The 24,353-nt window shown below is 43.5% G+C and overlaps 1 protein-coding gene across 3 annotated transcripts in view; it reads right to left on the reverse strand.

Annotated features, from left to right (window-relative positions):
* The window catches only part of LOC139228570 (mesoderm induction early response protein 2-like), a 117,376-nt gene that overhangs the window by 92,189 nt on the left and 834 nt on the right, over positions 1–24,353 (reverse strand). For 2 of the 3 annotated variants that reach the window (XM_070859698.1, XM_070859699.1), the window contains exons 2-3: positions 7,207–7,280; positions 1,942–2,029 (exon numbers count right to left, since the gene is read on the reverse strand). In XM_070859698.1, the coding sequence (XP_070715799.1) occupies positions 1,942–2,029; positions 7,207–7,209 (91 nt within the window). In that variant the 5' untranslated portion in view covers positions 7,210–7,280. The remainder of the gene's footprint in view (positions 1–1,941; positions 2,030–7,206; positions 7,281–24,353) is intronic. The other variant, XM_070859700.1, reaches the window with a different exon arrangement.

The following is a 24,353-nucleotide window of genomic DNA, read 5'->3' on the forward strand; positions in this document are numbered from 1 at the left end:
ACCTACCTTTGTATCGTCAGCAAATCTGGCTACAGCACACTCGGTCCCTTCATTCAAGTCATTAATATAGATTGTAAATAGTTGAGGCCCCAGCACTGATCCCTGTGGCACCTCACTAGTTACTGTTTGCCAACCTGAAAATGACCCATTTATCCTGACTCTCTGTTTTCTGTTAGTCAGTCAACCCTTTATCTATGCTAGTATATTACCCCCAACACCGTGAGCTCTGTGTAGTAACTTTTATATTGCACCTATCAAATGCCTTTTGGAAATCAAAATGCACTACATCTACTGGTTCCCCTTGATCCACCCTGCTTGTTAAATCTCAAAGCACTCTAATAAATTTGTCAAACATGATTTCCTTTTCATAAAACCATGTTGATTCTGCTTGACTGTATTATGATTTTCTATATGTCCTGCGACTACTCCCTTAATTCCAGCATTTTCCCAATGATAGATGTTAGGCTAACTGGCCTATTGTTTATTGTTTTCTGTCTCCCTCCTTCTTTGAATAGGGTCGTTACATCTGCGGTTTTCCAAACTGCTGGGACCTTTCCAGAATCTATGGAATTTTGGAAGATTACAACCAATGCATCCACACGACTCTAGGATGCAGACCATCAGGTCCAGGGGACTTGTTAGCTTTTAGTTCCATTAGTTTGCCTAGTACTTTTTCTCTAGTGATAGTGAATGTTTTAAGTTCCGCCCTCCCTTTTGCTCCTTGATTATCTACTATTATTGGGATGCTTTTAGTGTCTTGTACCGTGAAAACCGATACAAACTATTTGTTCAAAGTCTCTGCCATTTCCTTGTTTCCCATTATTAATTCCCAGTCTCATCCTCTCAGGGACCAACAGTTACTTCAACTACTCTCTCCCTTTTTATATACTTGTAGAAGCTCTTGCTGTCTGCTTTTATATTTCTTGCTAGTTTGCTATCAATCTATTTTCTCCTTCTTTATTATTTTTAATAGTCATCCTTTGCTGGTTTCAAAAATTTCCCAATCTTCTGGCCTTACTAATCCTCACAACATTGTATGCCTTTTCTTTCAATTTAATACCATCTTTAACTTTCTTAATTTGCCATGGATGGTTCATTCTTCTCATAGTCTTCCTTTCTCACTGGAATATATTTTTATTGAAAGTTATAAAATTTCTCCTTAAATGTCAGCCACTGCTTATTTACCATCTTACCTTTTAATCTATTTTCCCAGTCCACTTTAGCCACCTCTATCTTCATACCTCTGTAATTGCCTTTATTTAAGTTTAAGACGCTAGTTTCAGAACCAAGTTTCTCACCCTCAAACTGAATATGAAATTCTATCATGTTATGATCACTCTTTCCTAGAGGATCCTTTACTGTGAGATCATTAATTCATCCTGTCTCATTACACATTACCAGAGATAAAATAGCCTGTTCCCTGGTTGGTTCCACAACGTATTGTTCTAAGAAACCGACCTGAATACACTCTATGAACTCGTTCTCAAGGTTACCTTTGCCAATTTGATTTATCCAATCTATATGAAGATTAAATTGCCCATGATTATTGCAGTACCTTTCTTACAAGCCCCGACTATTTCTTGATTTATACTCTGTCCTACAGTGTAGCTACTGTTAGGGGGCCTATAGACTACTCCCACCAGTGACTTATTTTCCTTAACTATTTCTTATCTCCACCCAAACGGATTCTACATCTTGATCTTCCGAGCCAAGTTCATTTCTCACTACTACATTAATCATTCCATTCTTTATTAACAGAACTAACCCACCTCATTTTCCTTTCTGCCTATCCTTCTGAAATGTCAAATACTTCTCAAGTCAGTAAAAGTGAAATCATTGGCTAAGATATAAAAGGAGAATTCGTTGAACAAATGAACAAAAGGTCAATTTCAATAATCCTTAATAAGTCACAACTGTTCTCAAACTATTAGTATACTATACCTCCTCCAGACTGAAGCCCGTTTTCTAAGGAACATAGATTCTGTGTTCGATACAACACCACACGTGGACTCTGTCTACCAACAGAGGCCTAAAAACACAAAATGAAAAACTATTAGCTTTGTCCACAACAAACTATTAGCATTCTTTAGGAGGATATTATTCATTTTATATCTCAAATTTTCAACGCATTATAGAAAGTCGTTGCTAAATACTACATCAGATATTGAAGGACGAATTAAACTATTATATCATCATTGAGGAAGAGAGCTTCCACATTCAAGAATAATCTTAAGACTACCAAAGTCACACAGACAATAAAACCGAATCAGCTGAGCAGCTCCATAGTGTAGGAGGGAAGAAAGAGATGTGCCTCAACAGAAGAGAGAGCTCCATCCAATTAGAAAACCTGACTTAGCCAAGATATCCCATAACCTTAAATGGCATCCCACTTTTGGATTTTCAACATACATGATACAAGAGTCATTACTTTTCTATCTCTTAATTGAGTTACTTAAACTGTCTACTCTGAAAAATTGTCTTGGTCTAGGAGGCATGCAATTTCTATAAGTTACTCCATTCTTTTCTATCCAGTCGTAGCCAGAGAATCACCTGTTATGGCTTCTCTTCCCAATCCCTTACCTCTGGAGCCCCCACCCTCCCTCCCCAAGGATCTATGCTTGGTCTCCTCCTATTTCCCATCTACATGCTGTCCCATGGCGACATTGGGGTAGAAATTCAGGCCTGCCGGAAACCTGGCGCACCTACCGTTTTCAGTGTTTTTTCTGTCGCGCTGAATGAGGTCACCTCTTTCGCGAAATTTAGCTCTGTCATTTTTTTTCCAGGCGTAATTTTCGGCCTCACCTGGCAGGCGGCCAACAAAAAAACATGGCGGCCGCAGCAGTGCGCCTTCCCCTTGAATAACCGCCCCGCTGCCATGTCGCACACACAGAAAACAAGGTGCACCAACAGAAAAATCTGTCGGGGGCACCGCGCGGCGGATCAAAGATTTTTCACGCTGAATTTGGCTGGAGGTGCGTGCTTTGATTACGCACTTAGGACCGGTCGGCAGCAGCGGAGCCGCCGGAAAATCCACCAAGGTGAATTTCACGAGCGGCGGCCATTCGACCGGAATTCAGCGGCCACTGGATTCCGCCGGTAAGCGGCCTTTTCGGGAGGCTGAATTTCTGCCCCATCGTCTGAAAACGTAACATCAGGTTCCACATGTACGCTGATGACACACAGCGCCACCTTATCAGCTCTCTCGACCCCTCCACTGTCTCTAATTTGTCAGACTGCTTGTCAGATATTCAGTACTGGATGAGCAGGAATTTATTCCAACTAAATGCTGGGAAGACCGAGGCCATTGTCTTGAATCCCCGTCACAAATTCCATTCCCTACCCACCGACTCCATCGCTGACAACCGTCTGAGGCTGAACCAGACCGTTTGCAATCTTGGGTGTCTTATTTGACCCAGAGATGACCTTCCGACCGCATATCTGAGCCATCAAGACTGCCTACTTCCACCTCTAACATTGTCTGACTCCACCCTATCTCATCGGCTGCTGAAACCCTAATCTGTGCCATTGTTAGCTCGAGACTTGACTATTCCAACACTCTTCTGGCCAGCCTCCCATATAAAATTGAGCGCATCCAAAACTCTACGGCCCATATCCCAACTCGCAGTAAGTCCCGTTTAGTCTTCATCCCTGTTCTCGCTGATCTACATTGGCTCCCAGTCCGGCAAAACCTTAATTTTAAAACTCTCATTCTTGTTTTCAAACCCCATCTCTGCAACCTCTTCCAGCCCTACAACCCTCCAAGATCTCCATGCTCCTCCAATTCTGGCCTCTTGTGCATCCCCTATTTTAATTGCTCCACCGCTGGTGGCCGCGCTTTCAGCTACCAAGGCCCCAAGCTCTGGAGTTCCCTTCCCAAACCTCTCCGTCTCTCTACCTCCTTTAAGAAGCTCCTTAAAACCTACCTCTTTGACCTTTGGTCATCTGTTCTAATATCTCCTTATGTAACTTGGCGTCAAACTTTCTCTGATCATGCTCCTGTGAACGCCTTGGGACGTTTTACTATGTTAAAGGCACTATATAAATGTAGTTGTTATTATCCAGATACCAGCGCATGCCCACACAGCAAGTAAACAAAGTGCTTCAATTTTAAGAGATGGAGCAGTGTTTGGTTACTTGGTTATACAGTGCACCAACTTGTAACAAGAGGTCTATGAGCTGCTGCTCATAATGCAAGCTCCACATATCTCAATGGGTTGGAATAATTTGTCCCCCCCACTTAATGTCACTCATGACCAACAAGTTGTGCATTACACATCTACGGTTCTATTTGTGGCAGATCATGCACAAAGGAAATTGTGAACCAATATTAATACCGGATAAATTTCAATCAGAGAACTGGCTATTCCATTGTAGTAGCCCATCATTTTTAAATCATTAGCACAAATTGGTAAAGAAATGCTCAGTAAGCCACACTAGTGGTCCATTATCTACATCTACCATCTCTCTCCTTACACCACAGCACAAAAACTGTGCAACAAATTGTAAATAACAGGAAAAATGTCAGAGGTATCAACTATCATAGGAACTGCTGAGAAATTAAGAGTTATTTTAAAACAACTTTGAAAAGGCTTCAAGAAGCTAAGCATTGTATTCCCTTTATATCCAGAGGTCACTGTGGGACCAACAGGATTAGTAAGTCAGTACTATCACAAAGTTTGAAGTTGCACAAATCAAAGTGAACTTATACATAAATCGTCTGTTAAAAGCATATCTGAACACATGGTCTGACAATATATTTATTGCATACATGATTTTAAAAAAAAGGGGTGATTTTAACTATTTTACTCGCTATTAACATGATCCATTTGAGCATGATTGAAATAATTGTAATGCAGTTATTGCACACAATGAAGTTCTAATGCTGGAGTGTGCAACATGCTGTGAATCTGGAGCTTACTTTGTACAGCGACCGGCAGGGAATGAAATACTGCCAAATAAATAGCAAATTAGAGGGAAGGAAACTGTAAAGAGAAGTACTTACCCCTTAGCTGTCCAGCAGCGTTAGGTTCAAACACTGTTCTACCTTTGCAGAGTAATTGTTGCACACAGATCTCAAATAACCAGCATTTTGTGGCTGAAAGGATATCCACTGACATCAAGCAAAGAGAGCCTATGGTGCACATCACTTGCAGTTTTCAGCGCCACAGCCTATCATTAATTGGGAACACCGCTCTCATTCTGAAAACTGGTTCATGCCGAGATTTGTTCTGCACACAGCAGAATCGGTAAAGGACCTCTCGAGCATGAAATGGCTGGCAAATGGAGAGCTGAGGAATGCCTTTTGCTTTAAGGTCAGTGAGGTAGCCCACATATGTGGCGACCCAACACCATGTTCAAGAGTTTCTGAAGCAAGCTGATAAATATTTGCTTGCCAATATGGAAACCTATTAGGGATGCTTCCCATTTACCAGAGATTAAGCACAGGCTGCCAGAGCTAGGGTTGAAAGGATCCCCCTCCCCTCCTTCAATAGTAACTTTAAAAAAGAAAACTGGATATACACTTCAAAAAGGAAAATTTTGCGGGGCTATGGGGAAAGAGCAGGGAAGTTGGACTAATCTCTTTCAAAGAGCTAGCACATGCACAATGAACCAAATGGCCTCCTTCTGTGCTGTAGGATTCCATGATTCTATGACAATTTGACACTAACTTTACAAATAATGCAGCAGGACATGGTGTATTAGCTAACATCTCTGTGTCTATGCCAGAGGAAGTCTAACCACCAGATCATCACACCTTTCATTATTTCTTAATACACAACTATAAAATGACTGATTTTAATAGAGCATGCCTTTAATCAAAGTGCTATTCTGATCTTTTCACTGTTGATGAGGATAGTTTCAATGAAAACATTTTGGCAATTACAAAAATGCTAATTTGAATAATTTGTTGAAGTGGTCATTGTGTTTATCTGTCCAAACGTAGTGGTGCGTAAAGTGGGCTGGGTATGACACGATAGTCATAATAAATCAAATTCAGCATTACAGACATGCTTCTAAATTAATTGTTCCAGATTCACCATGTTACACACTGCAATTTTGATCCTACAATGATCCCATTGTTAACATGCAGAAAGAAAAGGAACTCGTTTTTATATAATGCCTCATCATGTAACATAATAAAACAGTTCACAATCAATTAATTAGTCTTAACGTGCAATGACAATCAGTCTACATTTGTATATTTTATAAACTGAACTAATTCTACAATCATCACTCTAGATATTGGTGAATATACATGTTCCTTCCCTTCTAAGTCATACACCATCCTACTTGGACATATATTGCCATTCCTTCATTGTTGCTAGGTCAGAGTCTAGAACTACGGGGCACAGTCTCAGGATAAGGGGTCAGCCATTTAATACTGAGATTATGAGGAATTTTTTCACTCAGAGGGTTGTGAATCTTTGGAATTCTTTACCCAAAAAGGCTGTGGATGCTGAGTCGTTGAGTATATTCAAGGCCAAGATAGATTTTTGGACTCTAAGGGAATCAAGCGATATGGGGATCGGGCAAGAAAGTGGAGTTGATGTTGGAAATCAGCCATGATCTTTATTGAATGGCGGAGCAGGCTCGAGGTTGCCGTACGGCCTATTCCTACTCTTAAATCTTATGTTCTTATGAAATCTGGAATTCTCTACCTAATGCCAGTGAAGGAGCACAAGGACTGTAGCGGGTCAAGAAGGCCCATCACCAACTTCTCAGGATAACTAGGGTTGGACAATAAATGGTGACTTGCCAGTCTCCCCCCATCCAAAAAACACGAACAAAAAATTGGATTCCTTTGCCATTTCGCTCAACAGCATCCGCCTCTCCAGGTTTTGTTTTCAGATTGCAATGCTGTATTTGGGCATGGTAAAGATTTCCCAATCACCTTTACCGAGAGCACGGAGATTGTGACAAAGCCAGCAAAGTGACAAGCATTAGGACACCAGCAATGCTTTACAAACAATCATAGATTGACTGGGAGATATTGAGATTCCTATTATGGTATGACTATTAGCCACAGTTCCTATATAAAACCTGCTACAACAGTTTAACATAAGTAAATATCATTGCACTTCAAAAGCAAGTAAAACAGAAACACAAATGCTGTACCGGGTACTGACAGAGAAATTGCAGCAGGGGTATAACGAATGAGGTTTTAGAAGTGAAAATAGTGGATTATCCAAACTACATTATACATACCATAACAAGAACAGAACGTGATGCAAAAACCAATTTGCTTGCACCAAATCATGGTATCTCAGTCGTCACTAATCCTAAATTTAAAGAAAAAATTTACATATAATGGCAGGGCATTGCATGGAACAGGCAATGAATTCCATCTCATGAAACAACTGCCTCCACAGAGGAAGCAATAGTTAATTAATACAGGCAGCACAGACTGGAGATTAGAGAAGTGTGCAGAACTAGTGGTAAATACCATATATATTAATCATATATAGTCTATGAATTATATAGTGCTACTTTAACATGTCCTTACACATCAATTTTGCACAAATACATAACAGTGCATGTAATTAAATGATACAAAAACAGGAAAGTGGGCTTTATGTACTATCTGCTCTACCTTCTTTTAAAAGAAAATCGTTCCTGGAATGTGTGCAACTCTGGCAAGGCCAGCATTTATTGCCCATGAGAAGGTGGTGGTGAGCCGCCTTCTTGAACCATTGCAGTTCCTATGGTGAAGGTGCTCCCATTGTGCTGTTAGGGAGGTACTTCCAGGATTTTGACCCAGCAACGATGAAGGAATGTCGATATATTTTCAAGTCAGGATGGTGTGTGACGTGGAGGAGAACTTGGAGGTGATGATGTTCTCATGCGCCTGCTGCCCTTGTCCTTCGAGGTGATAGAGGTTGCGGATTTAGGAGATGCCATCGAAGAAGCCTTGGCAAGTTGCTGCCATGCATCTTGTAGATGGTATATACTGCAGCCAGTACGCCGGTGGTTTAGGGAGTGAAAGTTTAAGATGGTGGATGGGGTGCCAATCAAGCGGGCTGCTTTGTCCTGGATGGTGTCGAGCTTCTCGAGTGTTGTTGGAGCTGCACTCATCCAGACACGTGGAGAGTATTCCATCACACTCCTGACTTGTGCCTTGTAGATGGTGGAAAGGCTTTGGGGAGTCAGGTGGTGAGATACGCTGCAGAATATCCAGCCTCTGACCTGCTCTTGTAGTCACAGTATTTATGTGGCTGGTTCGGTTAAGTTTCGGGTCAATAGTGACCCCCATGCCCCAGGATGTTGATAGTGGAGGATTCGGTGATGGCAATTCCGTTTAAAGGCAAGGGACGGCGGTTAGACTCTCTCTTTTTTAAGATAGTCATTGCCCGGCACATATGTGGCATGAATGTTATTTGCCACTTATCAGCCCAAGCCTGAATGTCGTTCAGGTCTTGCTGCATGCGGGCATGGGCTGCTTCATTACTTGAGGAGTTGCAAATGGAACTGAACATTATATAATCATCGGCGAACATCCCTACGTCTGACCTTATGATGAAGGGAAAGTCATTGATGAATCAGCTGAAAATGCCTAGACAACTGCACTGAGGAACTCCTGCAGCAATATCCTGGGGCTGTGATGATTGGCCTCTAACAACCACAACCATCTTTCTTTGTGCTAGCTATGACTTCAGCCAGTGGAGTGTTTCCCCCCCCCGATTCCCAGTAACTTCAATGGACCTTAGAGCAAGGTGAATACAGAGAGGACTACAATCTGAAGAGCACCACAAACCCGAGCATCAAATGTCACCACCAGAGATGCACATACAATGGGAGAAGACCTAGTAATGTTGAGTAGAAAGCTTAAAAGTAAGGAGCCAAGCACTTGTGAGGAAGATACAGCAGCAAAGATGGTTTTGAGGGGTCATCTGCTACAGGGGAGACACCCAGCATAATGAGTACCCCAACAGATCTCTACTACAATCGTGATCAGATGTTGTGTAAACAAGAAATTGTAGATACGACCCATCACTTGCATTTGGTCATTAAATGGGAGTACTGTAATCAATCTAACCGAAGACGACAAATCCATCAGCTGAATTTATTATAATTAGCAATTTCTGTTGGTCAATTAGTCATTTTTGTTTACTGTTCTCTTTCAAAAGTTTTCCTTTGTACAAAGCCATTAATCATCAGGGAAACAGAGAAGTTAGAAGAGATAGACAGAAAGAAAAGAAGATAAAAAGACAAAAAAAAGGAGAAAACAAAAAGTGAGGGTCAGAAAGAATACAGGATAAATAGATAGACCTATACAACACCTCAAGACATGCTGAAGTGCTTCACAACCAATAAGTTACTTTTTCCAGTGTAATCGCTGCTATGCAGGCAAGAATGGCACCAATCTGCACATGTAACATCCCACCAATAGCAAATGATAATCTGCTTGATAGTTTTGGCTAAAATAATGTTAAATAAAACACAGAAAACTTCCAGCTCTTCTTCAAATAGTGCCCTGGGATCATTTAGGTCTAAATCCAAGTCGTCTTTCTTTACTTAACATACAGGTGGAGCCTTTGTTTAAATTCACATCCGAAAGCTGGCACCTCGGACAATGTATAACTCCCTCAGAACTGCACTGTCAGCCTAGATTATACTCAATCCTGAGTGCTACCAACTGAGCCAGGCTGAAATTTGATAAAGGGGTACAATCCAAGTTAGGTACCGCTCACTTCCATTGACTGTGGTTGGTAGCTCTTCAATCACAGCTGGCTTGTTAAGATTTAGACATTTTCTAGTGATGCATCGTCCAAACTGTGAAGCACAGAGCTTCCAAAGCATGTGCATACAAAACTCCCAATTCATTAATTTGGTTATTGCTCACATTGCTGTTGACGTGGTTATCTTCGCTCATTCTGCGTGTAGCACTGGACACCATCTTGGCTGGTGTCTCAGCAGCTGAATGGTGTCAGAAACATAGAAAATAGGTGCAGGAGCAAGCCATTCGGCCCTTCGAGCCTGTACCGCCATTCAATATGATCATGGCTGATCATGCAACTTCAGTACCCCACTCCCGCCTTCTCTCCATACCCCATACCTGCTGATCCCTTTAGCCGTAAGGGCCACATCTAACTCCCTCTTGAATATATCCAACGAACTGGACTCAACAACTTTCTGCGGTAGAGAATTCCACAGGTTCACCACTCTCTGAGTGAAGAAGTTTCTCCTCATCTCAGTCCTATATGGCTTACCCCTTATCCTTAGACTGTGACCCCTGGTTCTGGACTTACCCAACATCGGGAACATTCTTCCTGCATCTAACCTGTCCAGTCCCATCATAATTTTATATGTTTCTCTGAGATCATTCTTCTAAATTCGAGTATATGCCTCACCGATCCAGTCTTTCTTCATGTTAGTTCTGCGATCCCGGGAATTAGTCTAGTGAACATTCGCTGCAATCTCTCAATAGCAAGCACGTCCTTCCTCAGATTAGGAGACCAAAACTGCACACAATACTCAAGGTGTGGTCTCACCAAGACCCTGTACAACTGCAGTAAGACCTCCCTGCTCCTATACTCAAAGCCTCTCGCTATGAAGGCCTGCATGCCATTTGCTTTCTTTACTACCTGTTGTACCATGACACCTGCATGCCTATCTTCAGTGACTGATGTACCATGACACCCAGGTCTCGTTGCACCTCCCCTTTTACTAATCTGTCACCATTGAGATAATAATCTGCCTTCCTGTTTTTGCCACCAAAGTGGATAACCTCACATTTATCCACATTATACTGCATCTGCCATGCATTTGCCCATTCACCTAACCTGTCCAAGTCACCCTGCAGCCTCTTTGCATCCTCCTCACAGCCACCCAGCTTGGTGTCATCTGCAAACTTGGAGATATTACATTCAATTCCTTCGGCTAAATCATTAATGTATATTGTAAATAGCTGGGGTCCCAGCACTGAACATTGCGGCACCCCACTAGTCACTGCCTGCCATTCTGAAAAGGACCCGTTTATTCCCACTCTTTGCTTTCTGTCTGCCAACCAGTTCTCTATCCACGTCAATACATTACCCCCAATACCACGTGCCTTAATTTTGCACACTAATCTCATGTGTGGGATCTTCTCAAAAGCCTTTTGAAAGTCCAAATACACCACATCCAGTGGGTCCCATAGCTTCACGTTGCGCTTCCTCTGCGAACTCCAAGCACACTTGCCATCTTTGAGCTTGCTCTACAGAACACTGATTGGGAAGTCTATGGTAATTCATCCAAACAAGATGTCCTGGCTAGTGCACCTGGTTAGTGGTCCTGCCATGTGATATGCATAAAGGATCGGAGGTGACGCAGCTGAAACTTGTTGGAATTCATTGATGTCGCAGCAGTATTACCGGGTAGAAAGAAGTTTTTTTTAATTCCTTCACGGGGGTGTGGGTATCGTTGGCATCATTGGCAAGGTCAGCATTTATTGCCCTCGAGAAGGTGGTGGTGAGCCTCATTCTTGAACCGCTGAAGTCCCCGTGGTGAAGATACTCCCAGATACTTAGGGAGGGAGTTCCAGGATTTTGACCCAGTGACTATGAAGGAACAGCACTATATTTCCAAGTCAGGATGGTGCATGACTTGGAGGGAAACTTGCAGGTGATGGTGTTCCCATGCACCTGCTACCCTTGTCCTTCTAGGTAGTAGAGGTTGAGGGTTCGGGAGGTGCTGCCGAAGAAGCCTTGCTGAGTTGCTGTTGTGCATCTTGTAAATGGTACACACTGCAGCCACGGTGTGCCTGTGGTGGAGGGAGCGAATGTGTAAGGTGGTAAATGAGGTGCCAATCAAGTGGGCTGCTTTTACCTGGATGGTGTCGAGCCTCTTGAGTGTTGTTGGAGCTGCAAGTGGAGAGTATTCCATCACACTCCGGACTTGTGCCTTGTAGATGGTGGAATGGCTTTGGGGAGTCAGGAGGTGAGACACTCGCCACAGAATACCCAGCATCTGACCTGCTCTTGTGGCCACAGTATTTATAAGAACATAGAACATAAGAGATAAGAGCAGGAGTAGGCCATACAGCACCTCGAGCATGCTCCGCCATTTAATACGATCATGGCTGATCCGATCATGGACTCAGGTCCACTTCCCTGCCCAGACCCCATAACCCCGTATCGGTTAAGAAACTGTCTATCTCTGTCTTAAATTTATTCAATGAACCAGCTTCCACAGCTCTCATGGCAGCGAATTTCACAGATTTACAACCGTCTGAGAATAAAAAATTCCTCCTCAGTTTTAAATGGGCGGCCCCTTATTCTGAGACTATGCCGCCTAGTTTTAGTCTCTCCTATCAGTGGAAACATCCTCTCTGCATCCATCTTGTCAAGCCCCCTCATAATAGAAACATAGAAAATAGGTGCAGGAGTAGGCCATTCAGCCCTTTGAGCCTGCACCGCCATTCAATAAGATCATGGCTGATCATTCCTTCAGTACCCCTTTCCTGCTTTCTCTCCATGCCCCTTGATCCCCTTAACCGTAAGGGCCATATCTAACTCCCTCTTGAATACATCCAATGAACTGGCATCAACAACTCTCTGCGGTAGGGAATTCCACATGTCAACAACTCTGAGTGAATAAGTTTCACCTCATCTCAGTCCTAAATGGCCTACCCCTTATCCTAAGACGATGTCCCCTGGTTCTGGACTTCCCCAACATTGAGAACATTCTTCCCGCATCTAATCTGTCCAGTCCCGTCAGAATCTTGTATGTTTCTATGAGATCCCCTCTCATCCTTCTAAACGCCAATGAATAAAGGCCCAGTTGATCCTGTCTCTCCTCATATGACAACCCAGCCATCCCTGGAATCAGGCTGGTGAACCTTGGCTGCACTCCCTCAATAGCAAGAACGTCCTTCCTCAGACTAGGAGACCAAAACTGAACACAATATTCCAGGTGAGGCCTCACTAAGGCCCTGTACAACTGCAGTAAGATCTCCCTGCTCCTATACTCAAATCCCTAGCTATGAAGGCCAACATACCATTTGCCTTCTTTACCGCCTGCTGTACCTGCTTGCCCACTTTCAGTGACTGATGAACCATGCCACCCAGGTCTCGTTGCACCGCCCCTTTTTCTAGCCTGCCACCATTCAGATAATATTCTGCCTTCGTGTTTTTGCCCCCAAAATGGATAACCTCACATTTATCCACATTATACTGCATCTGCCATGTATTTGCCCACTCACCTAACCTGTCCAAGTCACCCTGCAGCCTCTTAGCGTCCTCCTCACAGCTCACACCACCACACAGTTTAGTGTCATCCGCAAACTTGGAGATATTACCACTCTATTCCTTCATCCAAATCGTTAATGTATATTGTAAAGAACTGGGGTCCCAGCACTGAGCCCTGCGGCACCCTACTAGTAACTGCCTGCCATTCTGAAAAGGACCCGTTTATCCCGAATCTCTGCTTCCTGTCTGCCAACCAGTTCTCTATCCATGTCAGTACATTACCCCCAATACCATGCGCTTTGATTTTGTACACCAATCTCTTGTGCGGGACCTTGTCAAAAGCCTTTTGAAAGTCCAAATACACCACAACCACTGGTTCTCCCTTGTCCACTCTACTAGTTACATCCTCAAAAAATTCCAGAAGATTCGTCAAGCATGATTTTTCTTTCATAAATCCATGCTGACTCGGTCCGATCCTGTCACTGCTTTCCAAATGGGCTGCTATTTCATCTTTAATAATTGATTCCAACATTTTCCCCACTACTGATGTCAGGCTCACCAGTCTATAATTACCTGCTTTCTCTCTCCCTCCTTTTTTAAAAAGTGGCGTTACATTAGCTACCCTCCAGTCCATAGGAACTGATCCAGAGTCAATAGATTGTTGGAAAATGATCACCAATGCATCCACTATTTCGAGGACCACTTCCTTAAGTACTCTGGGATGCAGACTATCAGGCCCCGGGGATTTATCGGCCTTCAATCCCATCAATTTCCCTAACACAATTTCCCGCCTAATAAGGATATCTTTCAGTTCCTCATTCTCACTAGACCCACTGTCCCCTAGTACATTCGGAAGGTTATTTGTATCTTCCTTTGTGAAGACAGAACCGAAGTATTGGTTCAATTGGTCTGCCATTTCTTTGTTCCCCATTATAAATTCACCTGAATCGGACTACAAGGGACCTACGTTTGTCTTTACTAATCTCTTTCTCTTCACATATTTATAAAAGCTTTTGCAGTCAGTTTTTATGTTCCCTGCAAGCTTCCTCTCGTACTCTATTTTCCCCTTCTTAATTAAACCCTTAGTCCTCCCCTGTTGAATTCTAAATTTCTCCCAGTCCTCAGGTTTGTTGCTTTTTCTAGCCAATTTATATGCCTCTTCCTTGGTTTTAACACTATCCTTAATTTTCCTTGTTAACCACGGTTGAGCCACCTTCCACGTTTTATTGTTACTCCGGACAGGGATGTACAATTGCTGAAGTTCATCCATGTGATCTTTAAATATTTGCCATTGCTCATCAACCGTCAACCCTTTAAGTATCCTTTGCCAGTCTATTCTAGCCAATTCACACCTCATACCGTCGAAGTTACCTTTCCTTAAGTTCAGGACCCTAGTTTCCGAATTAACTTTGTCACTCTTCATCTTAATAAGGAATTCTACCATATTATGGTCACTTTTCCACAAAGGGCCTCGCACAACAAGATTGCTAATTAGTCCTTTCTCATTACACATCACCCAGTCTAGGATGGCCAGCTCCCTGGTTGGTTCCTCGACATATTGGTCAAGAAAACTATCCCTAATACACCCCAGGAAATCCTCCTCCACCGCATTGCTACGTTAGGTTAGCCCAATCTATATGTAGATTAAAGTCGCCCATGATTACTGCTACACCTTTATTGCACACATCCCTTATTTCTTCTTTGATGCTGTCCCCAACCTTACTGCTACTATTTGGTGGTCTATACACAAATGCCACTAGCGTTTTCTGCCCTTCGGAATTCCGCAGCTCCACCCATACTGATTCCACATCATCCAGGCTAATGTCCTTCCTTAAAATTGCATTGATTTCCTCTTTAACCAGCAACGCCACCCCACCTCCTTTTCCTTTCTATCAATCCTTCCTAAATGCTGAATACCCTTGGATGTTGAGTTCCCAGCCTTGGTCACCCTGGAGCCATGTCTCCGTGATGCCAATCACATCGTATCCGTTAACTGCTATTTGCGCAGTTAATTCATCCACCTTATTCCGAATACTCCTTGCATTGAGGCACAGAGCCTTCAGGCTTGTCTTTTTAACACACTTTGCCCCTTTTGAATCTTTCTGTAATGTGGCCCTTTTTGCTTTTTGCCTTGGGTTTCTCTGCCCTCCACTTTTACTGTTCTCCTTTCTATCTTTCGTTTCTGCCCTCCTTCTATTTCCCTCTGTCTCCCTGCATAGATTCCCATCCCCCTGTCATATTAGTTTAACTCCTCCCCAACAGCACAAGCAAACACTCCCCCTTGGACATTGGTTCTGATCCTGCCCAGGTGCAGACCGTCCGGTTTGTACTGGTCCCACCTCCCCCAGAACCGGTTCCAATGTCCCAGGAATTTGAATCCCTCCCTCCCGCACCATTTCTCAAACCACGTATTCATCTGCGCTATCCTGCGATTCCTACTCTGACTAGCACATGGCACTGGTAGCAATCCTGAGATTACTACTTTTGAGGTCCTACTTTTTAATTTAACTCCTAGCTCCCTAAATTCGTCTCGTAAGACCTCATCCCTTTTTTACCTATATCGTTGGTACCTATATGCATCACGACAACTGGCTGTTCACCCTCCCTTTTCAGAATGTCCTGCACCCGCTCCTTGACCCTTGCACCAGAGAGGCAACATACCATCCTGGAGTCTTGGTTGCGGCCGCAGAAACGCCTATCTATTCCCCTTAAAATTGAATCCCCTATCACTATCGCTCTCCTACTCATTTTCCTGCCCTCCGATGCAGAAGAGCCAGCCACGGTGCCATGAACTTGGCTGCTGCTGCTCTCCCCTGATGAGTCATCCCCCTCAACAGTACCCAAAGCGGTGTATCTCTTTTGCAGGGGGATGACCACAGGGGACCCCTGCACTACCTTCCCTGCACTGCTCTTCCTGTTGGTCTTCCATTCCCTATCTGGCTGTGGACCCTTTACCTGTGGTAAGACCAACTCACTAAACGTGCTATTCACGTCATTCGCAGCATCGTGCATGCGCCAGAGTGAATCCACCCGCAGCTCTAGCTCTGCAACGCGATCCGTCAGGAGCTGGAGGCGGACACACTTCCCGCACACGTAGTCTTATACGTTAATCTTATACGTTTCGATAAGATCACCTCTCATTCTTCTGAATTCCAATGTGCAGAGGCCCAACCTATTCAACCTTCCTCATAAGTCAACCCCCTTATCTCCGGAATCAACCTCGTGAACCTTCTCTGCCTCCAAAGCAAGTATATCCTTTCGTAAATATGGGAACCAAATCTGGACACAGTATTCCAGGTGTGGCCTCACCAATATCGTGTACAAGTGTAGCAAGACTTCCCTTCTTTTATATTCCATCCTCTTTGCAATAAAGGCCAAGATTCCATTGGCCTTCCTGATCACTTGCTGTACCTGCATACTAACCTTTTGTGTTTCATGCACAAGTACCTCCAGGTCCCACTGTACTACAGCACTTTGCAATTTTTCTCCATTTAAATAATACCTTGCTCTTTGATTTTTTTCCTGCCAAAGTGCATAACCTCACAATTACCAACATTATACTCCATCGGCCAAATTTTTGCCTACTCACATAGACTGTCTATGTCCTCCTCACACATTGCTTTTCCTCCCAACTTTGTATCATCAGCAAACTTGGCTACGTTACACATAAGAACATAATAAGAACATAATAAGAACATAAGAATTAGGAACAGGAGTAGGCCATCTAGCCCCTCGAGCCTGCTCCGCCATTCAACAAGATCATGGCTGATCTGGCGGTGGACTCAGCTCCACTTACCCGCCCGCTCCCCGTAACCCTTAATTCCCTTATTGGTTAAAAATCTATCTATCTGTGATTTGAATACATTCAATGAGCTAGCCTCAGCTGCTTCCTTGGGCAGAGAATTCCAGATTCACAACCTTCTGGGAGAAGAAATTCCTTCTCAACTCGGTTTTAAATTGGCTCCCCCGTATTTTGAGGCTGTGCCCCCTAGTTCTAGTCTCCCCGACCAGTGGAAACAACCTCTCTGCCTCTATCTTGTCTATCCCTTTCATTATTTTAAATGTTTCTATAAGATCACCCCTCATCCTTCTGAACTCCAACAAGTAAAGACCCAGTCTACTCAATCTATCATCATAAGGTAACCCCCTCATCTCCGGAATCAGCCTAGTGAATCGTCTCTGTACCCCCTCCAAAGCTAGTATATCCTTCCTTAAGAAAGGTGACCAAAACTGCATGCAGTACTCCAGATGCGGCCTCACCAATATCCTATACAGTTGCAGCAGGACCTCCCTGCTTTTGTACTCCATCCCTCTCGCAATGAAGGCCAACATTCCATTCGCCTTCCTGATTACCTGCTGCACCTGCAAACTAACTTTTTGGGATTCATGCACAAGGACCCCCAGGTCCCTCTGCAACGCAGCATGTTGTAATTTCTCCCCATTCAAATAATATTCCCTTTTACTGTGTTTTTTTTCCAAGGTGGATAACCTCACATTTTCCGACATTGTATTCCATCTGCCAAACCTTAGCCCATTCGCTTAACCTATCTAAATCTCTTTGCAGCCTCTCTGTGTCCTCTACACAACCCGCTTTCCCACTAATCTTTGTGTCATCTGCAAATTTTGTTACACTACACTCTGTCCCCTCTTCCAGGTCATCTATGTATATTGTAAACAGTTGTGGTCCCAGCACCGATCCCTGTGGCACACCACTAACAACCGATTTCCAACCCTAAAAGGACCCATTTATCCCGACTCTACTTTCTGTTAGCCAGCCAATTCTCGATCTATGCCAAGACATTTCCTTTGACTCCGCGTACCTTTATCTTCTGTAGTAACCTTTTGTGTGGCACCTTATCGAATGCCTTTTGGAAATCTAAATACACCACATCCATCGGTACACCTCTATCCACCATGCTCGTTATATCCTCAAAGAATTCCAGTAAATTAGTTAAACATGATTTCCCCTTCATGAATCCATGTTGCGTCTGCTTGATTGCACTATTCTTATCTAGATGTGATAGCTTCAAGCATTTTCCCCACTACAGATGTTAAACTAACCGGCCTATAGTTACCTGCCTTTTGTCTGCCCCCTTTTTTAAACAGAGGCATTACATTAGCTGCTTTCCAATCCGCTGGTACCTCCCCAGAGTCCAGAGAATTTTGGTAGATTATAACGAATGCATCTGCTATAACTTCCGCCATCTCTTTTAATACCCTGGGATGCATTTCATCAGGACCAGGGGACTTGATTACCTTGAGTCCCATTAGCCTGTCCAGCACTACCCCACTAGTGATAGTGATTATCTCAAGGTCCTCCCTTCCCACATTCCCGTGACCAGCAATTTTTGGCATGGTTTTTGTGTCTTCCACTGTGAAGACCGAAGCAAAATAATTGTTTAAGGTCTCAGCCATTTCCACATTTCCCATTATTAAATCCCCCTTCTCATCTTCTAAGGGACCAACATTTATTTTAGTCACTCTTTTCCGTTTTATATATCTGAAAAAGCTTTTACTATCTGTTTTTATGTTTTGCGCAAATTTACTTTCGTAATCTATCTTTCCTTTCTTTATTGCTTTTTTAAGTCATTCTTTACTGTCATTTAAAATTTTCCCAATCCTCTAGTTTCCCACTAACCTTGGCCACCTTATACACATTGGTTTTTAATTTGATACTCTCCTTTATTTCCTTGGTTATCCACGGCTGGTTATCTCTTCTCTTACCGCCCTTCTTTTTCACTGGAATATATTTTTGTTGAGCACTATGAAAGAGCTCCTTAAAAGTCCTCCACTGTTCCTCAATTGTGCCACCGTTTAGTCTGTGTTTCCAGTCTACTTTAGCCAACTCTGCCCTCATCCCACTGTAGTCCCCTTTGTTTAAGCATAGTACGCTCGTTTGAGACACTACTTCCTCACCCTCAATCTGTATTACAAATTCAACCATACTGTGATCATTCATTCCGAGAGGATCTTTTACTAGGAGATCGTTTATTATTCCTGTCTCATTACACAGGACCAGATCTAAGCTAGCTTGTTCCCTTGTAGATTCTGTAACATACTGTTCTAAGAAACAATCCCGTATGCATTCTATGAATTCCTCCTCAAGGCTACTCTGTGCGATTTGATTTGACCAATCGATATGTAGGTTAAAATCCCCCATGATTACTGCCGTTCCTTTATCACATGCCTCCATTATTCCCTTGATTATTGTCCGCCCCACCGTGAAGTTATTATTTGGGGGTCTATAAACTACGCCCACCAGTGACTTTTTCCCCTTACTATCTCTAATCTCCACCCACAATGATTCAACATTTTGTTCATTAGAGCCAATTTCGTCTCTCACAACTGCCCTGATATCATCCTTTATTAACAGAGCTACCCACCTCCTTTCCCTTCTTGTCTATCTTTCCGAATTGTCAGATACCCCTATATGTTTAATTTCCAGTCTTGGCCCCCCTGCGACCACGTTTTTGTAATGGCCACCAAATCATACCCAATTGTAATGATTTGTGCCGTCAACTCATTTACTTTATTTCGAATGCTGCGTGTGTTTAGGTAGAGTGTTTTAATACTAATTTTTAAACCATAATTTTTAGTTTTGACCCCTTCTGCAGTCCCTTTATATTCATACATATTGTCCCTTCCTATCACCTTGTGGTTTACACTTACACCAGTGCTACTCTGCTCTGTTGCCTCCTGCCTTTTGCATTCTTTCTTGGGGTCCTGTTCATCTGAGCTCTCACCCACTCTAACTAGCTCAGAGCCCTCTCCTGGGTTCCGAATACTCCTTGCATTGAGGCACCAAGCTTTCAGGCTTGCTTTTTTATTACACTTTGACCCTTTAGAATTATGCTGTACAGTGGCCCTTTTTGTTTTTTGCCTTGGGTTTCTCTGCCCTCCACTTTTACTCATCTCCTTTCTGTCTTTTGCTTCTGTCTCCATTCTGTTTCCCTCTGTCTCCCTGCATTGGTTCCCATCCCCCTGCCATATTAGTTTAACTCCTCCCCAACAGCACTAGCAAACACTCCCCCTCAGACATTGGTTCCGGTCCTGCCCAGGTGCAGACCGTCCGGTTTGTACTGGTCCCACCTCCCCCAGAACTGGTTCCAATGCCCCAGGAATTTGAATCCCTCCCTGCTGCACCACTGCTCAAGCCACGTATTCATCTGAGCTATCCTGCGATTCCTACTCTGACTAGCATGTGGCACTGGTAGCAATCCTGAGATTACTACTTTTGAGGTCCTACGTTTTAATTTAGCTCCTAGCTCCTTAAATTCGTTTCGTAGGACCTCATCCCTTTTTTTTACCTATATCGTTGGTATCAATGTGCACCACGACAACTGGCTGTTCACCCTCCCTTTTCAGGATGTCCTGCACCTGCTCTGAGACATCCTTGACCCTTGCACCAGGGAGGCAACATACCATCCTGGAGTCTCGATTGTGGCCGCAGAATCGCCTATCTATTACCCTTACAATCGAATCCCCTATCACGATCGCTCTCCCACTCTTTTTCCTGCCCTCCTGTGCAGCAGAGCCAGCCACATTGCCATGAACTTGGCTGCTGCTGCCCTCCCCTGATGAGTCATCCCTCCTCAACAGTACTCAAAGCGGTGTATCTGTTTTGCAGGGGGATGACCGCAGGGACCCCTGCATTACCTTCCTTGCACTGCTCTTCCTGCTGGTCTTCCATTCCCTACCAGGCTGTGGACCCTTCTCCTGCAGTAAGACCAACTCGCTACATGTGCTACTCACGTCATTCTCAGCATCGTGGATGCTCCAGAGTAAATCCGTACCCTCAGCTCCAATTCCGCAACTCGGACCGTCAGGAACTGGAAGCGGATACACTTTCCGCACACTTAGTCGTCAGGGACACCGGAAGTGTCCCTGAGTTCCCACATGGTACAGGAGGAGCATATCACGTGACCGAGCTCTCCTGCCATGACTTAACCCTTAGATACACTTAAATTGGCAACAACAAAGCTAAAGTTTACTCACTGTTACAGAAGAGAAAAAAGAAAAAACACTCACCAATCACTCACCCCCTTGGCTGTGACCTCACCTTTCTGTTTCTTTCTACTTCTTTTTTGCCTTATCCCTGTAGCTGCACAAGTACGCCTCTCCACGCACCTCCGACGCTGCTCCTAACTGCCGCCGCATTGGGCCTTTTATAGGCCTCTCGCCAACCCCGGACTCACGCCTGTCTGACGCACCTCCAACGCTGCTCCCGACTGCCGCCGAGTTGGACCTTTTATAGGCCTCTCGCCGACCCTGGACTCACGCCTCTCCACGCACCTCCGACGCTGCTCCCGACTGCCGCCGCATTGGGCCTTTTATAGGCCTCTCGCCGACCCCGGACTCACGCCTCTCCGACGCTGCTCAGTCCCTTCATCCAAGTCGCTAATATCGGTCCCTTCATCCAAGTCGTTAATATAGATTGTAAATAGTTGGGGTCCCAGCACTGATTCCTGCGGCACCCCATTAGTTACTGATTGCCAACCCAAGAATGTACCATGTATCCCGACTCTGTTTTCTGTTAGTTAGCCAGTCCTTTATCCATGCTAATCTATTACCCCTAACCCAGTGAACTTTTAACTTGTGCAGTAGCCTTTTATGTGGCACCTTGCCAAATGCCTTCTGGAAGTCCAAATATACCACATCCACTGGTTCCCCTTTATCCACCCTGTTCGTTACATCCTCAAAGAATTCTAGCAAATTTGTCAAACATGACTTCTCCTTCATAAATCCATGCTGACTCTGCCTGACTGCATTATGCTTTTCCAAATGTCCTGCTCCTGCTTCTTTAATAATGTGGCTGGCCCAGTTAAGTTTCTGGTCAATGGTGACCCGAGGATGTTGATGGTGGGTATTCAGCGATGGTATTGTCATTGAATGTCATGGGAAGGTGGCTAGACTCTCTCTTGTTGGAGATGGTCATTACCTGGCACCTGTGTGGTGCAAATGTTACTTGCCCCTTATCAAGTCTGAATGTCGTCCAGGTCTTTTTGCAGGCGGGCACGGACTGCTTAATTATCTGAGGAGTTGCGAATGGAACTAAACACTGCAATCATCAGCGAACATCCCCAGTTCTGAAGTTGAGATCAAAATGGCGTAATAGACTTCAAGATTGATGTTTAACATTATACCAGGCTGGCCGTAACCTCATCCTTTTCAACCTGCCAAAGCAGAAAGTGTCCTTTCTAATGTGACAGCACTTTCTGGTCAGAGGGAGCAGTGTTCAACAGAAAACGTCCCAGGTAGATGAACCTTGTTAACTATACTCAGTCCAGTATCATTGATGTTGACGGTTTCACACATTGTGCCAATCTGCACCCAATAAAGAATCACCTGTTTTCTTTTAGATTTGTGATGAAGCCAAAATACTTCACTACTGCTGCAAATGTGTGTGTGAAACGTTATCAGTATTACTGGGTTTGTGCTTCACAGCAGTCACCATCAGCAAACGAGAGTCTGTGAATGACCCTGGTCAAAGCATGCAGTCTGCTCAAATTGAAAAGTTTTCCAGATGTACATAACCTGATGTGTATGACTGCATTCCAATCTTTAGTGACATTAATCACTGCTGTAAAGAGACCAAAGAGGCTGCAACAAGACTTGGATGACATTCAGACTTGATAAGTTGCAAGTAATATTTGCGCTACACAACCAGGCTTGATCCTTGGGATGTTAAATGGTTTGGAAAGGGCACCATTTACGCACAATCTCTTAAGCATACAGCTTTTTCAGACGTCCAAACTTGGACCGCAGTTTCTGCAATCGAAATCTGCCGACTTTATCAAATGTCTAAGTAGAATTCCAGGCTCTTCTCTGCTTATTTCGTACATTTGATGTGTGATAGCGATCATGTTGATTGTGATTCTTTTTGTTCTGAATCCACTCTCCACGTCTCAAAAGACATCAATAAACACTGGTAGCTCCAGTTTTCTTTTGAACGTCAGAGTGTATTGGATCATCCACTGGATACATTCTGCATATGCAGAATGGGGAGGAAGAGAAAGAGAATACCAAATATGTGGCTGTCCAATATTTAGTAAGATACTAGCTAAAAGATCTCCATCAAGAAATTCTCAGCTTTCTTATACTTTAGCAAGGATATGCACTCAATCGCACACACATAGATGCTCTTCACTTGAGAATTTGTTTAGGTTTTTCCCGTGAGAAGCAGCAATCATTATTCAAGGATCACTCACCTTGTAGGAACATGCAATTTGTATTTTTGAAAGTAATATTTAATTACTAACAGTGTACTAAAAAGCATGTTAACAGGACTGTGCCACAACATTGCAGCCAGCGCTTATTTTACCCATTAACACAAATAGTTGGCTTGTAGGCAACATTCCATGGTGACACGGGAAGAAGCGTTTTTTTAAAATCAGGACTATATAGTTACTATATTAGTCTTTTGGGGAAATAAACTGAGATTGTGAGATTGTTACCATTTTGCGAATTAAAATCAATTGAGAATATCCTCATCCTTACTTTGCAATGCAGAGTTATTTCACCTTTTAACACTCGGTTCTCATGTGTTTCTGCACTGTCGCATCTTCCAGTTTCTGCCAAGCTTCCAGGTTCTAACGCGTCTGGTCTATTTAAAACGGAGTTTTTCAAACTCAACAACAATCTTCCGTTCTATGTGGATTTCAGTTGTTCGACGTGCTGCTCCATTCGGTTAAATTAACATTTCCATCTTGCTTACATTACGTCATTTACCCGACCACTGGACACATGCAATTGTGATGGAATAATGTCCTATATTACACACCGCTTGTTGTCCCAGACTCAAGCAAGCTGGCGTTGCTTTCAATACGGCGTAGTAGCACCATAGTGAAATAAATAACGCATCAAAACATATCCAATCACAAGCCGACAACTGCCTAGTTTTCAAAACTATCAAACTGTTTCGAAGTTCTGGGCGAATATTAAATATACTAACAATAAAGACAACCAACGCTTCAACTAAGATTGCTTTAAGAAACTAGTTAAAAGATCCTCTGTCAAGCTTTCTTGAACTTCAGTAAGTAAGCGCACTCAGATGCACGCATTATGCACACATGCTCAAATCCGCTACATATGCATGCTCAAATCTGCCACATACATAAATCTGCTATACAGATATGCACAAATCTACTACATACATATGCACAAATCAGCTACATACATACGCACAAA

This window comes from Pristiophorus japonicus, chromosome 18 (assembly GCF_044704955.1).
Source record: "Pristiophorus japonicus isolate sPriJap1 chromosome 18, sPriJap1.hap1, whole genome shotgun sequence".
Classification (NCBI taxonomy): Eukaryota; Metazoa; Chordata; class Chondrichthyes; family Pristiophoridae; genus Pristiophorus; species Pristiophorus japonicus.